A 16313-nucleotide genomic window follows, 5' to 3' on the forward strand; every position below is an offset into this window, starting at 1 on the left:
TTGTTGTTAACTGGATGATTAAAAAGTGGGATTTTAACAGGACCCAGGTTTAGCTTGGGTGAATTTTCCAGGACAACAATACTTGGGAGCAGTTTAGACTACAGTGACACCCACCCACACCCTACGCCATACACGCACACATGTTCAGCCCACATTCCCAACTGCAGATGAGAACGTTCACAAACCGGAACACTCAGTTCTGGCTTTGCAGCGTTCGGGAGCCAAAACGTTTGACTTGCAAGGTGTTTGGGATCCAAGGTACGACTGTACTTTGCAGCATTTAATAAAAAGAAGAAGATAAGCTGCCAATCTTTATCATGTGAAAATGCCAACTTTTGATGACTTTTGTTTTCCCCATCCTACTATTTTAACATGCTAAAACACTCTTGCAATTGAAGCTCTGCCTTAGAGCTTAATTCCCCACCCACCCCACTTTCCACTCAGAACTGTCCCCACTTCCACGATGATAAGTTCACAAAACCTTTAGCTGATTGGACTGCCAATGAAAGTTTGCAACTTGCCGGAGTTACCTCTTGTCGATTAGTCTCATCCCTGGGTCTTGGGTGCTGGGCTCTTCATTGTAAGAGGAGGGGAGGAATTAAACAGGGTATGTCTGAAGGGGGCAGAAGAGGGAGGTTGTCCATAGCTTTGTCTGTCTTCTCCCTCCCTCCTGCTCTCTTTCTTTCTTTCTTTCTTTCTTTCTTTCTTTCTTTCTTTCTTTCTTTTTCTTTCCGTTGTGTGTCTTGTGTCTTCCAGCGTTGCCTGTTTGGAGAAAGGAGGCCCGTCCGCACAGTGCCCCGCCGCACCCCACCAGGATGTCTCTGCTCCGAGGTCGGCTTTCCACCCTTCCTGCCCCCCCGCTCACCGCCCTTCCTTAGCTCTGCCCAAGACGATCCATCCTCTTCTCTTTGTGCCCTTAGTCCAAAGGACTAAGCAACCCCTTCCCCACTTGGAATGGAAGTTTTTGAGCCTTGTAAAATGCTTTGCACTTCCCCTTCCCCAAGACGGGTTATGCACGCAGTTATGCCACCAGCATTTGCTTTTCATGGTTGCTGTCATTGCAAGAGGCCACTGCCACCCACCCACCCTGAACGGTGTCCCTTCTCTCCAGCACACACTGTGTGGTTCTCCTGTTCCCTGCGAATGAGGTGATTTGGGCTGCTCCTGGTTGGTTTTTATGATATCCCTTTGCCTGGCTTCTTGTCATGCTGTCTTCAGACCCTTTCTTCCATCTTTGGTGTGTGTTTCTCTCTCTCTCTCTCTCTCTCTCTCTCTCTCTCTCTCTCTCTGTGTGTGTGTGTGTGTGTGTGTGTACATGCATGAAAGCAGTCACTCTTGGGAGGGGTATACCTGGGGACAGTGTTCTCTCATGCCAACACACTCACTTCAGGCACAGGAAGGAATAGCAAAGTCCATGTCTTCTTCCTTGATTAGCAGGCAGTAAGAAGCCTTTGGATTGACTGGGCCTGTTATAAATACTGGGAGCAGGATCTTCTGCATGCTGTACACCAATCCCCCAGCCCTAGCTCTTAACAACTTGAGAACCAATATGCCCGGAAACCAATGTCCCCACTGTGGAAGGACGTGTGGATCCAGAACTGGCCTCCACAGTCACTTATGGACTCATTGTTAAAACTGTGTTTATGGAAGACAATCTTACTCGTCTACGAGTTATTGAAGAAAAAGAGGAGGAGGAGGAGGAGGAGGAGGAGGAGGAGGAGAAGAAGAAGAAGAAGAAGAAGAAGAAGAAGAAGAGGTAGTAGTTAGGAACTTGCATTAGGACCCGATTAGATGTAGGCTTTAATGTGGATAAAACCTGGCATGGGACACCATATATGCCGCCCTGGGATCTTGGAGGAAGGGCAGAACATTGGAAGATTCAGGACAGACGAAAGGAAGTGCTTCTCACAGCACTTAAGTTAAAACTATGGAACACATTCCCACAGGAGGCAGCAATGGCCACCAATTTGGATGGCTTTTAAAAAAAGGATTAGACAAATTCATGGGGGAGAAGGTTATCAGTGTCCACTAGCCCAATGGCTATTCTCTGCCTTCACTGACTGATGCAGTCATGCTTCTCTGAATGGGAGTCGCGGGTGGGGAGAGTGCGGTTGTGCTCAGCTCTTGCTTGTGCACATCCCATCAGGGCATGCGCTTGGCCACTGTGAGAACAGGATGCTGTGCGCTATAATGAGCCATTGGCCTGATCCGGCGGACTCCTTTTTCTGTTCCTATGTTCCTACGCCATGCCACCCTTAATTCTATACGCATGCAGGAATAAATTCCCCGTTTGTGGAGTCCAGTTTAGTTTATTTGCATCGACGGTGGCTCATCACAAATTCTTCCAAAAGAAGGTTCCAGTTTGCATACACTGCAGGGGAAGCCCATTAATGCCACGGGCTCAGTTAGTTACATCTGTCAGAACCTTGAGCTTCTTGGTTGCTAGGGCAAGTAATGCTGTGCTATAAGGCAAACAAATAAGATATCTATCTCTGCAAGGAGCATTCAACCAAATGAGTTCCCATCTACAGTCTGAAGAGGTATAGCCCTGACACAAGGTTTCCGCTTCACTGAGGCCTAAGAGTAGTAATTGTCTTTCCATTGCGCTGTCCATGCATCACACCCTCCTGTCTGTCTGTCTGTCTGTCTGTCTGTCTGTCTGTCTGTCTGTCTTCCATGTCTCCCACCACCTCTTTTCTTTCTGTCTGTCTGTCTCCTCCTTTCTCTACTTGTTCAGGGCTGTTGTCTGAACCCCATGGAATGTGGTCTCTCCTCCCCCCACCACACGCACATACCGCCCCTGTAATCCCTCATCCCTGCCTTTGGCTTTCCTCTTTTGGCCTGTAAGCATCCTGAGACTGCATAGTACCAGCATATGGCCTTTGGCAGAGCAACAGCAGGTTCCTCCCCCTCCCCACCCCTGCATTCACCCGCCCACCCTTTGATCCTGTTGCCTGCCGGTTGCATGAAGATTATGAATCCAGTGAAAACTCTTAAGCAAGAGAGACTGCTTTTGAAACACCGAACAACCTCCTGCGTGGCTTAGGGTGACCTTGAGGCTGAGGAGAACTCCTGCAGCGAGGAGGAATTCTAACTTAAGACTTGGCTGCGGTGGGAGGGTCTCGCCTGTGGATTGATGGGGGGCAAAGCACTTTCCCGTCCGCAATTCTATAGGCAAGCACAGAACTAGGCATCCTGAGAACCAGAGCTGCTTCTTCACTACCGTTACTTAGAAGCAGCAAAGCTTCCAGCCCTCATGAAACTTGTGGGAGGTGATGTCACGGAAGGTGCAGATAGGGCTGAGCAAATTGTCACATAGTTTTGAAGCCCACTGAGTAACTGAGGGGCAGTCACTCTCTCTCAGCCTAGCCTACTTCACAGGACTGTTGTGAGGATAAAATGGGGAGTAGTGGGACCTGAACTCCTTGGAATAATAATACAAATACATTATCATTGTCAAGAACAACATTCGCTCTCACCCTCAGCAGGGGAGGGCCTCAGTGCCCTATAGCTCCTTGCCTCCCACTGCAAGCAGCAGTGGCAAAATAAATGGAAAAATGCAGATGTGTGTATAAATACACCCACAAGTTTGTTTCATGGGCATCATTAGTACCAGTTAGAGCGTTTAGCTTTTCACGGCAAAGAAATTTGGTTTACTTTGAGATAGCTAGTTTACTTTTATCTTATTTTAAAAGATGTAGACTTCAGGGGAGGGGGCATGAAAGCATGTTGGAATAGACTCTAATTCAGACAAGCAGGTAGGTGTTGGTGCTGTCAGCTTGGGGTAATTTGCTTATAAGGTACGGGCAGCCGTGCCGTCCCCCCCATCTCCTTTTCTCCATTTTGAAACCAAGAAAGTCTCCACCAAGCTTTCTCCCCCGAGTACGTTGAGTAAGCATGTGGTGGCTTTTGGTTTGCCCAAAAGACAAATAGATTCCTGAATAGTTTCCTATATTACCTCACACATCTTTCTGATGTGAGGGCGGTAGGGCGGCAGAATACCTCCACTGTCCCTCCCCTCACACTCACAATTAATGGCACCATTGCGGCTGCGACAACAGGAGTCAACTGTGCGGCCATGATGGGCCTTCCCTCTGCCCCTTCGTCCTGTTTGCTTAGAAGCTCCAAAATGGAACTGGGAAAGGGGAGCAGGAGGGGGCGTACCTGCCCAGGTGACGTTGATAAAGGAGCCCCATTACAGAGCAGGTTCTGTTGAGGGAATAGATTACCCTTGGAAGGGACAATGAGGCATTCATGCTCATAAATAATGCTGTGTGAGGGGGAATCGCCCTAGCAAAGTGGGGCGTGGGCCTGAAAGGAAAGTTGGGAGATACACACACACACACACACACAGAGAGAGAGAGAGAGAGAGAGAGAGAGAGAGAGAGAGAGAAGATTTAGTAGACATTTGTTTGTTAATTTATTTGTCCTACCTTCCATCCAAGGAGTTCAAGGCAGTGTACATGGATGGCTTGTGAGGTAAATATACAAGCTATAATTAGGCTGAGTGAGATGGCCGCCTCAAGCAGCTGATATTGGGTGTCACAGAAGGTCAGCCAATTGTTACTTTCTTTCCGTATATTTAAAGCACATGGCTTTCCCCAAGAGAATGCCAGGAACTGTTGTTCCACCACCCTTTGCAGAGTTACAATTCCCAGCATCCTGGTTCCTATGATTTTTCAGGGGAAGCTATGCTCTTCAAATGTATGGTGAGAGGGTGACCTCCAGGGCAAAAGTACCTCGGCCAGCCTTGAATACCATGCACCTTGACTCGGGAGGTGGCACGATTTTCCACTGGCAAAATGTATTGCACAGTCCCTAACTGTTCACACATGCACGTTAGCTGAAGATCGGTTTTAATGAGAAACGTGTGGTGAACATGTGAGTAGGGTAATATGTACAGCCCTTCTGGCCCAAGGTCACCCAGCTAGGAGGGATTTCAACTCAGGTCTTCATGCTCCTAATCAGACACTTAGGCCACATACCATACATTGAAAGCAGATTTCTACAATTCTCAGCGCCCTTAACAAACTACAGTTCCCATGATTCTTTGAGGGTGACACTTTAATTGTTTGGTGACACTGGCTCCCAGGAGTCCTTACCTTTTTGTCAACTGTAGTTCAGAAATGACACAGTGCGGAAACAAAACCTGTGGGAACCATTCTCCTTATGGAGGGGAGAAGGCCCCCCTCAGAGGTCGCTCAAAATAGTGAAGTGCCAGAGGCAGATAAACAACCCACCCCCTGGCAGAAGTGTTTTAATCGTTTAATTAATTGGCCGTTTGCTGCCCTTTTAATGCATTATTATCCCTTAATCCTTAGCTAACACCACAGGCACCCTGGTGTAGGTAGTTCTATGGTAACATTTATATATGGAACCCCCACAAAATTGGAATAGGGGAATAAAGTCCTCTTTACTGGGGAGTTGGTGCTCCCTCCTTGCTTTAACTTATGCCTCAGCGTAAAAAGAAGCCAGAAGTTAATACCCTGAAGGATTTGTGTTAACTTTTCATGCCTAAGACGGATGCTTAGGACAGGTGTGCAGAACATTGAGCCCTCCAGATGTGGGCTAGTGGTGATGGGAACTGTAGTCCTGCAACATCTGGAAGGCCAAAGGTTCCCTACACCTGGCTTAGAAAACATGGAAGTGGTTCTATAGGGACAGCCTCTTTTACTGGAAGAAGTTTTCTTTGCTGGCAAAAGCAGTCTCCCTTCCTCCCCACTTAGGACTGTGTTTAGGGTGGGTCTTTTGCAAATCTGAAGCAGGGTGGTAGTGGTCTTGATTTTATTGGGGATGTGTGTATCTGCCACACTGTGCCTCTTGGTGGAAGACAAAGGGGTGGGGAGTGAGTTGGGATAAGAGATGTAAAGTGGCAAAGGATTTTTGGATGTGTGATAAAGAGAGATAATCCTCTCCCTGACCCGCTGTCAGCTATGTGCTTCTGCCATGTATGAACAATAAAGGGTGGCTTTCGCCTAGTCGTGGTTGAAAAGGGAATGAATGGGCTTCAGAAATTCCTTTGGCCGGCATCAGATGTTATCAACAAGGACTAGCTGCTTAGGGAAATCTGTGGTCCTGAGCAGCTGTGTCAGGAAATAAAACAGTACTACTTTTAGATGGCACATTGAAGATGCTTTTGTGTTCATAATGAATGTTAGGAACAGTTAGGGATGCAGACCCAGGAGTCCCAGTCCTAATTCCAAATTTCTAGGTGCTGGACTATGCTGATTCTCAAAAGTGGCATCATGTCAGAAGCTGGGTTTGATTACTCATGATGAAATAGTTAAAAAAAAAATATGTAAAGGGGTCAGAATTCTTCAAATATTCTGTCTTGAATATTTCTTCCACCAGGAGGCAGTGTTTGGTTTGGGGGAGGTCATTGTTTTTTTAACTTGCCCTTTGACCCCTCTAAACCAAGGAAACCCTCCTAACTGTGAACAGAGGACAAATGAGGTACCCTAGTTTTCTTTTACACTGACAAGAGGCCTCAAAGCATGCAGGAGTCCTGATAAAATAACCAAGCCATCACTCATGAGATCTAGCTACATGCCTTGCTGCAAAATTTTGGAAATGTGAATTTCAAAATACGCTTTTCCTTTACAAATCCAGGAAACACCCTTTTGACATTTGGGTTAGTCACGTGCTTCCAAATTTTGTTTTCCTCTCCCAAAAACCAGTGTTCAGGATTTCAGAATTCTGAATATCTTGGCTAAACTGTCTTCTACTTCCCAAAAAAGAAGGAGCAATATTGTGCTGACTGACTAAAAGGAAGAGCAGAAGCTTTTTGGCTGCACTCCAGGAGATTTTTCTTCAGTCAGATAGATTTATCGCTCCCTGCCAAATAGTGAACTGTGGAACCTATAATGAAGGGTTGGCAAACACATGCTAGACTTATTTCCATGTTTTGAGGTTTCTGGCATGGTAAGGGGTAAATGATAGCATCTATGCCTTGAAACCTTCATATAGTTGGATGACAGGAGCATGAATACAGAGGGTCATATCCAGCATTTGTTTATCCACTAGCTCAAAACCACTTGCACTAGTGGACAGGGGAGTTCTAATGTTGCACACCAGAGGAATCTAACACAATAGCTGTGCCGGTGGAAATGTGTTGTGCAACAACATTGCTTGATCTGTTGTGCAGCAAAGTTACCACCGACTTGCTTAGGCATTTTCGCACAGCGGTGTTCCTCTGACATAAACGTTTCGCCAGTAGCACAAGTTATAAGCTAAGTACCGTATTTTTCGCTCTATAGGACGCACCCGACCATAGGACGCACCTTGTTTAAGAGGGGGAGAACAAGAAAAAAAATGCTCTCCCTCTCCTCAGCGCTCCCCGAGCTTGTGGGGCTGGTAGTGGGGGGAAGCGCTGCTTTCCGCCACCGCCAGCCTCAAAGATCCCTGAAACCTTCGGAGCACAGCACGAGTTCCCGCTGCGCTCCGCAGGCTTCGGGTTCCTTTTGCTGAAGCCAGGAGAGTTTTGCTCTCCTAGCTTCAGCAAAAGGAACCTGAAGGCTGCGGAGCGCAGCGGGAACTCGCACTGCGCTCTGAAGGCTTCAGGTGGCTATCCCTGAAGCCTGGAGAGTGAGAGGGGTCTGTGCGACCAACCCCTCTCGCTCTCCAGGCATCAGCGAAAGCAACTCGAAGCCTCCGGAGTGCGGAGGGAGCGCTCCCTCTGCGCTTCGGAGGCTTCGCGTTGCTATTGCTGAAGCCAAGGAGCCTGCATTCGCTCCATAGGACGCACACACATTTCCCCTTAATTTTTGGAGGGGGGAAAGTGTGTCCTATAGAGTGAAAAATACGGTAATTTTTAACTGAGTGCTGCATTGGATGCAAACCATATTCCACCCATTCAATCCATACACTTGGAGATGGAGAACCTCCCTCACCTACTGCGTCCGAGCAGAAGATTTGTAGGTGAGCGAAACACTTAACAAGCTTTGCTTTCTCTCCCTACTTCTCAATCCAGATCTTGGCACGCCTAGCCCCTGCCTGAGTGTTGAGTGCACTTTCGGGGCTACCTGCGTGGTGAAGAACCAGGAAGCGGTGTGCGAATGCCAGCAAGTGTGCCAGAGCATCTACGACCCGGTCTGTGGCAGTGATGGCCTCACCTATGGCAACCCCTGTGAGCTCGACGCCATGGCTTGCGCCCTCCGGAAGGAGATTAGGGTGAAACACAAGGGCTCTTGTGGTGAGTTTATAACCAGGGGATGGGTTTTTTAGCCTCCAGAGTGGGAGATTTTCATCCAGATCTGTACATGTATTGGATTTGAAATCGTTTCTACATATGAAATAGTTTTTTATATGTGCAGTTGGTTTTTACTGTTTTTTATATAACTGTTTTTAATATATGTTTTTATACATTGTTGTATCTATTTACTTACTTATATTCCACTCAACATAAAAAAACCACCCAAGGACGGCTCCACATAGAGTGCATTGCAGTAATCTAACTTCAAGGATAATAATAGTAACAACAACAGTGATGATGATAATAGCCCTACAGTCACTGGCCTAAGGTCACCCGCTAAGAATGGATAAAAAATTAATAGTGGTCCTCAGTCTCTGGTGGTGCCTGCTGGTTTCTCAATTTTTTTGCCCCAGGCAGCACAGCCAGTGGCCAGGGATGATTATGATGATCAAATTTATATCCTTTTCATTTCACTTTTATTTTGCATACAGCCTTTCTATATAACTATATACAAGGCAGTTTACAAGTTGAAGAAGCCACAACAAACATCACACACCTTGTAGCAATCTGATCCGATACAAAAAAGTTATAATAAAAACATAACCTTAAAATTACCTATATCTAATTAAGTAATGTTGAATAATCCATCATAATAAAATAGGACACAGATTAATTAAATATCATCAAATAATAATTAAACGGAAATTCACTCTTAACATTGATAATAAATAATTACTAAACTGTAATCAATAAAAATAGCAGCAGGTCACAATGCATAAAATACCACAAGTGATAAAACAATTAAAAACAACTCTAATACAGAGGCAGCCTGGGGGTGTTCTCAACTTTAAAGGCTTGTTGGAAGTCAGTAGTCAATCAAAAAGACAACAGAGACAGTGCTGGCACTGGGAGCTGATGGGAGTGGTCTTCCAGCAGCATCAAGAGCAAAACAGGTTTCCCCCATCCCTGTTATAAAAGCTGGGTGAGGATACGTCCTGATCCAGGACGATGTACCTTCAGGGTCCTTGGCACATCAGGTTGAAAAAGTATAGGTAATGATGCTGCCTTCTGCTGCTCTGTTTTTAAATCGCTTGAGGTTTTACTTGACTGTTTGTACTTACTATGATTTTGTTGTATTTTTAAAGTTGTGGTTAAAATTAGTAGTAGTAGTAGTAAACTGCCACAAGAGCCCAAAGAGGGTGGAATCCCACCTATTGCCATGCTCCTCATTCATTGTCCATTTCTCCCTTGGGTCCTTCCACCCTTGAGAAAAAGAGCCTTGAGAGGTTTCTCCCTCCTCAATATAATGCGTACCATGTGTGACTGAACTAACCATGCAATATAGGGAAGGGCTATAACTCAGTGGGGGGAGAGCTTGATCCTCCAGGTCAGGCTGGGAAAAACTCCCTCTCTGAAACTCCGGAGAGCTGCTGCCAGTTGTCATAGCCAGTACCAAGTTAGATAGGCTAATGGTTTGACTTGGTGTACGGCAGATTCCTTTGCCTTAAGGGAAGGGCTGTAGCTCAGTTTTTTAATAGAAAAAATACTCACCATGGAGTTGTTACAGTAAGTGCCACACTTTTAAACAAAAAAGGCACCGGTACTCTGTACCCTTGAGTACCCCCTGAAGAGCAAAAAAAGCGCTGGGGGTACAGTAGAAGGCGCCAGGTTCAACCCCTAGTGGCATCTCCAGGTAGAACCAGGAAAGATAACTGCCTTTGGAGATCTGAGTAGGCAGTACCAATGATCTGCCTTGGTTACATTCCAACATGAAAAACCTTCCAAAAGCGATATGCTGAGCTCGTTTGCTGGGGGGAAGCATCAGAAGGGGAGCCTTCGTGTCTCAAAACTCTTACCTTGGCAGAAAGACACTCCTTGGCTTAACCGTTTGTGCCGGTGTCCTCTTGCATTCAGTAACCAAACTGCATTAAATCCTAGAAGAGCAGAAAGCGGTGGGGTGGACAGGGAGGCAGAACAAAGCCCTGCTGCTTTGAGCGACGGTTACAGAATGGCTTGCTTTTTGGCTGCTAGTCAAAGCGGCTATGGTTACTTAGCAGGCGAGCTGGATGTGCAGGTGAATTTGTATCCCTCAGAAATGTTATTTGCTTCCCACTGATGCCCTAGCAATGGCATGTGATTATGTGCGGTGGAAGCAGGCCGTTTCCCAAGCGTGAACTATCTGTGCGGCAGGGAGATTTGCGGAAGGCGGGGGAGTAGTCCTCATGCCAGAGCATCCATTTGAGTTGTGCCCTTGTACGGTGATGCGCAGCAGCTGACAGCACATTGCCAATTTGAAGCTGTAATTAAATTGGCAGGCAACACACAGAGCGCAGGTTAACATGCTGGGCACGGTGCGCTGGGGGTGTGTCCCACACGAGCCCTCGTGGAAGTGTGCAGGAGCTGTGCATGTCACCATCTCAGCTTTGCATCAGTGTTGCTCTGGCAATAATGAATCTGGGCCGACTTCGGAACATCAGAAGCTGCCTAAAGCCAAGGCACTGCGAGGAATTTAGTTTCTCTATAAAGACCCTGCTGCCTTGTGGGATATCTTCAGAAGGAGAAAAGGCTCAGGAACAAGCCCCACACTAATCTGGAGTCCCTAAGACAGTTTCATGGTGCCTTCTATGTCTCCTTCTGCCAACTCCTGCAGCCAAGCTGGTGCCAAACATATTACTCTGCTTTCCTTCGGACCTCATCCGTTAGGCTGAAAGGGAGATCGTGTCATCTGGACAGCTCAGGATCTCCATATACTCTGCCCAGACTTTTACCCTGGGGTGATCACTTCAGTGCTGCTAACACAGAGGTTTGACTTCACCCCCAGAAGTGTACTCCATTGCCTCTCGAGTCAGACAGGTGCCAACAGGTATAAAGGCTCCAACCATCCAAACCCAAATAGCAAAACCACTGAGCGGAGCTCCAGTTAGAGACCTCACAAAGAAACAACCAGGCGATCCATTCCTCCTCCCGCCCTCCCCTTCTTCTTCTTTCTCTGGGCACTAAAAAGAAGTACGGTTTGGTGAATGAATTATGAAGACGAACTACCCTTCCCAAACCCCTCTTTCCCCCTTCCCGGTCCGCCCCATGCTGTGAACGCACATTGGCTCGAGGAGATGGGGAGAAGGAGATGGCAGGAGCCGTGAATTATTGGTGTCATGTTGTAAATACATCCGCTCCCAGGAAGGCGAAGCTATTAAAATGAGAGAAAGAAGCCCGCAGGGTTGTAGAGGCTGTTTAGAGAGACACAAAGTGTTCATCACCCTCCGCCATGGATTTAATGGGCCCGGCGTGGACTACTCTCCTTTGGCTGCGCTCCGTCCCGAAAGCACTTTCCGACTGATGCTCTTGAATGGCAGTCTGTGAATGCCTCTCGATGCAGAGGAGGAGGAGGAGGGGTGTGGGAAGGGGTGCTATAGTGGATAAAATTAGCTTTGCTGGATCAAGGCAATAGCCTTGTCTAGTTCAGCATTCTGCGCCTAACCATTATTTTCATCATTTATTTATTTTGAGAATGTATATCCCACTTTTCACCATCTAGGCCTTAAAGAGGCTTGCTGTGATAAAAATCTACCATGTACAAAATTCGACACATAAATTAAACCTCAAAATTTAGAAGTCTTTAAAATTTTTGTCCCAGAAATCGGGGGTGGGTGGGTGTTAAAACACCAGAGAAGCTTTCATGATGCAGAGACCTTCTGAAATAAAATGATTTCAGCCAGGCACTGAAGCTTCCACTATCTTGACATCTAGTGGGAGGGAGTTCCACAGTGTTGGGCCCATGGCATTGAAGACACAGCTCCTTGTTGACAGGAGTTGTGTTTCTTGTCTATGTGCGGGGGGGGGGGGGCACTTCTCCAGATGATTTTGGCGACTGACTTGGGACATACAGGGTTAGGCAATTTACGGTGAACTACAGCCTGATAATTACTTTACTTACTAAATTTCTATCCTGTCCTTCCTCTCTAAAGGAGCTGAGGGTGTCAAGCAGCAAAGCAGAAAACAGCACAATTAAAAATAGAAGAAATAAAACAAGAATGTGTTAAAAACATTTCAACACTTGTAAGAGCATCTAAACACACTTTAAAGCCATCACATATCCTAATAATGTAAAGGTTTTCCAGAATGGGGTATTTCAGGGATGCTTTCAGATATTCCTCCTGATGGTTAATAATGTGGGAGGGAGACAAACCTCACCTGGGCAGGGGGAAGGCATTCCTCCCCAAACAGGAAACTTCCACCTACTTCTCCTGCCCAAAGGAGGCTCCAATCTGTGGTTTGAGTGACTCGCCCCAAGGGGCAATTTCACAGAGAGTTCAAGGTTCCTGGTTTTAGCCTCAGTGTGGCTCCTGACATCTCAGCAGGAAGGACTATGAAGGGCTTCCCATTCAGACTATAACTTTTCACCGGGGTGGTGACACTCTTGACCCATGACAGTAACACATGGCCTGGTTCCTGAAGCAAACTTCTGGCTCTCACTAGGCTTACCAGTGACTTATGGCTCAGCCCCGACAACGTGAAGAGAAGGCACCTGCCTCGGAATGCATGGCAGACAAACCATAGCTTGCTAGTTCGTGTCCATGATGGTTTGGGGGGGAGTAGGGCATCTCTCTGTTCTACATATTGCATTCACAGCACCAGTCATCAGTATAACCAGGGTATGCTTGAAGCCCTGCTAATGAGTCTGGCCATTGAGATTAATGCATTGGTAACCTCAAGATTTGATTATTGCAGTGCAATCTATGTGGGGCTACCCTTGGGCAGGGTCTGGAGACTCCAGCTAGTGCAAAATTCTGGGGCTAGATGGTTGATGGGGACAGACCATTGCCAGCACATAACTCCCATACTCAAAAGCATGCATTGGCGGCCCATATGCTACCTGGACAGCTTCAAGGTTCCTGGATTCATTTACAAGGCCCTTAACAACTTGGGTCCAGGATACCTCAAGGACCACCTAATCCCTTATAACCCTGCCTGATCACTATGGTATTTGTGGAAATCACAGTTAGTGGTACCCCATGTCTCAGATGAATGGCTTATATACACCTTAGTCTCAGTGTTGCCCTTGTAGAACTCAGCAGGGAGGAAAAGGATGGGGACAAACCTAGAATTAGTTGATTCCACCTATCATTGGCATTGACTCTGGCTTCAACCACTGTTTGGGCTGCCTGTCTCCTGCCCCATCAGTCCCAGTGAACACCAGCCATCTAAGAATCAGAGAATTGTAGAGTTAGAAGGGACCACCAGGGTCATCTAGTCCAACACCCTTGGACCCATGACCCTGAGATTAAGAGTCTCATGCTCTATCGACTGTGCTATCCCATGGCTAGTGTTGGGTGAGGCTCAAATCAAGCCAAGCTCTCCCTCCTCCACAAACTAACACGTCTCCCTTTAATCTAAGCCAACCCAACCCAAACTGATATTTGTCTTTGAAGTAAGCATCAAAAATCCAAGACTTGTGTTTTCCCAGTAGGAAATATGGCATTTTTATTCATGACCCATAGGCATTTGCCATGGCCTTGACAACCCTGCCCCCACCCCCTTGGTCACTTTTGCAGCTCCCAATCAAGTTAGGAGGGGGTGTGTGTGTGTGTGTGTGTGTGTGAAGATTTGCAAGGTGGGCCAGACAGATTGCAGGGACCTGCTTTAATGACAGAACCACATGAGAGTGGACCCCGTGAGTACCAGCAAATTGCAAATCTCCACATTTCTCTAGTAGATCTGGAAGGTCCCTTCCACAGCTGCTGATTTGCAGTTGTGCTTTCTTCTTGATACGAGCTTGTGGCTTAATACAGCTTTATAAGTGTGCCCGACCTGGCACTCCCTCCTGCCTCCCCTGTTTAGAAGCTTACAACAGCACACGGCGCTCGCATGACATTTTGTGGCTCTGGCTCTTGGCTTTGACAGATTTAATGGCTGGTTGTCACCCCTCTGTCTCTGAGCGCCCCTCTCTTCCCCTTCCTTGGGGGTCAGCCTCCCTCTGTGCCGGCTGCACTGAACTGAGCTGAAGAGGGGGGTAGGGGTGGGGGTGGGAGATTGTAGCAGGATTTTACCACCGCCCTGACACTTCATTAAGACGGAGAAGAAAAAGAGATGCTTGCCTGGCTCTCCCATTACCATATTCCATCCCCAGCCAAGACAGTGCTCAGGGTCAGCTGGAGGCTTTGACGGAGGCTGTTAAAGAAGGGGGTACTGAACTGCCCTCTGCTGGTTTTATTGTTGAGACACTAAGCTGAAGGGACCACAACTCAGGTAGAGCACCTGAGAAAGTCCCAGGTTCATTCCCTGGCACCCCAGTTAAAAAAGATCTCAGTTAGCAGGTGATGAGAAAGATCCTGGGGGATCTTCTACCAGTCAGTCATATGGGCAATTTGCAGTGCCTTCTACGTAGGAGTTTCATAGGACATTCCCTCACATAACCTGAGACTGACCTGTACAGTTTGGATGACCATCACGCTTCCTTCCTTAACCAGTGAGTTCCCTCTCCTTTATTTTTAGACCATTGTGGGAAATGTCAGTTTGGCGCCATCTGCGAGGCAGAGACTGGGAGGTGCATTTGCCCCACTGAGTGCGTCCCCTCTGCTCAGCCGGTCTGCGGCACGGATGGAAACACCTACGGAAACGAGTGCGAACTCCACGTGCGGGCCTGCACCCAGCAGACCAACATCGAGGTGGCGGCACAAGGCAACTGCAGTGAGTCCCTGCCTCTCTTTGCTCTAGTTCTCATTGAGGTGATCAGCCTACCCCTGGGTCACAGCACTTAAGACTGCAGGCATGGTCTCACGTAATGGAACACTCCTGCCTTCACAAAAGCCACTGGAAATTAAAACGCACCAAAAGCAAGTGTGTCAAGGAAAATGGTTTGCACACAGCCTTCTCCCTGCAGTGCTACTTTTCTATGTGCGGATGTATATTTTGGGGGGTTATTTTTGGTATGGAGGAGTTTTCCATTCAGTCAGCCTACTCTTGCATTCTAGGAACCTAGGAAGCTGCCCTTATACTGAATAAGACTGTAAAAGTCCCTTTGTCATTGAAGCAGTATACAAATGAATAATAAAATTAAAAATAGTGTTATAACAGCAACAAATAATAATAATAATAATAATAATAATAATGATGATGATGATGATGATGATAATCAGTATCGTCCATGCTAACTGGCAATTGTCCTCCAGAGTTTGGGGCAAAGGACATCCCCAGCCCTATGTGGAGATGCTGGGGATTGAACCTGAGACCTTCTGCATGCAAAGCAGATGCTCTGCCACCGATCTGTGTCTCTTCCCCTAAGGTGGCAAGAGCCACTGAGATCCCACCAGTGAGAACACGACACTCCTCTAAACCAGTTCCTTAAGGGGCAGCACTGGGTTTGTGAGTCCTCAGGAACAGAGGACCCTCATTTGGGTTTCCCAGATAAAGCGAACGGCGAACTCTCAGCGCCGCCGCTGGGTGATTGGGTACTTGAATATCCACCTCGTCAGCACGAGATAACAAGCAGCTTGATTTCTCAAGGACTTTTGCCTCGCAGAGTTTGCAGGCTGGAAAAAAACTCAAGGCAAAGATTTCTTCAGAGATAGTTAAGAGATTTATAAGGGGATCTCTACGTGTAATTGGATTGTTTATGTTTTTTAAAAGTTGTTTTATGGTTTTAATTGCCTTTTGCAAACAGCCTCGGGCGGGGGGGGGGGTCCTCCCTAGCATCATCAGCATGACAGAACAATGTTGTTGCTTGTTGTTTGGTTTTTTTTGCAAGGGAAGCAGAAGGCCCCCCGATTCAATCCCTGGCATCTCTCAGACAGGGCTGGGAACGTCCCCCGTCTGGAAACCTGGGAAGTTGTTGCCAGTCAATGTAGACAATACCAGGCTAGATGGACTAGTGGTCTGACTTTGTATAAAGCAGCTACCCATGTTCCCATGTTTTTAAGCCCAGGACGAGCATCAGCAGTGGGCATTTGAACTACAGCAGTTACCCAGTGCTGAAGCCAGGCCTGGGGCAGAGGCGGCCAGCACCCACCAAGTAGGAGGTGCTGCAACTCTCCCAGATTAATGTTCGCCTTTCAGGTACCCCTTTTATACTTTCTGAGCATGTGGTGATAAGACTGTTGGATGTACCTAAACAAGCTCTAAGGAT

The 16313-nt window shown here is 47.1% G+C and overlaps 1 protein-coding gene across 1 annotated transcript in view; it reads left to right on the forward strand.

Moving 5' to 3' along the window:
• The window catches only part of AGRN (agrin), a 239401-nt gene that overhangs the window by 158113 nt on the left and 64975 nt on the right, over positions 1-16313 (forward strand). Inside the window, 2 exon segments of the mRNA XM_081870652.1 lie at positions 7970-8191; positions 14684-14878. Of these exon segments, the coding sequence (XP_081726778.1) occupies positions 7970-8191; positions 14684-14878 (417 nt within the window).

Source organism: Podarcis erhardii, assembly GCF_964252035.2.
Source record: "Podarcis erhardii genome assembly, chromosome: 7".
NCBI classification, from domain to species: domain Eukaryota; kingdom Metazoa; phylum Chordata; class Lepidosauria; order Squamata; family Lacertidae; genus Podarcis; species Podarcis erhardii.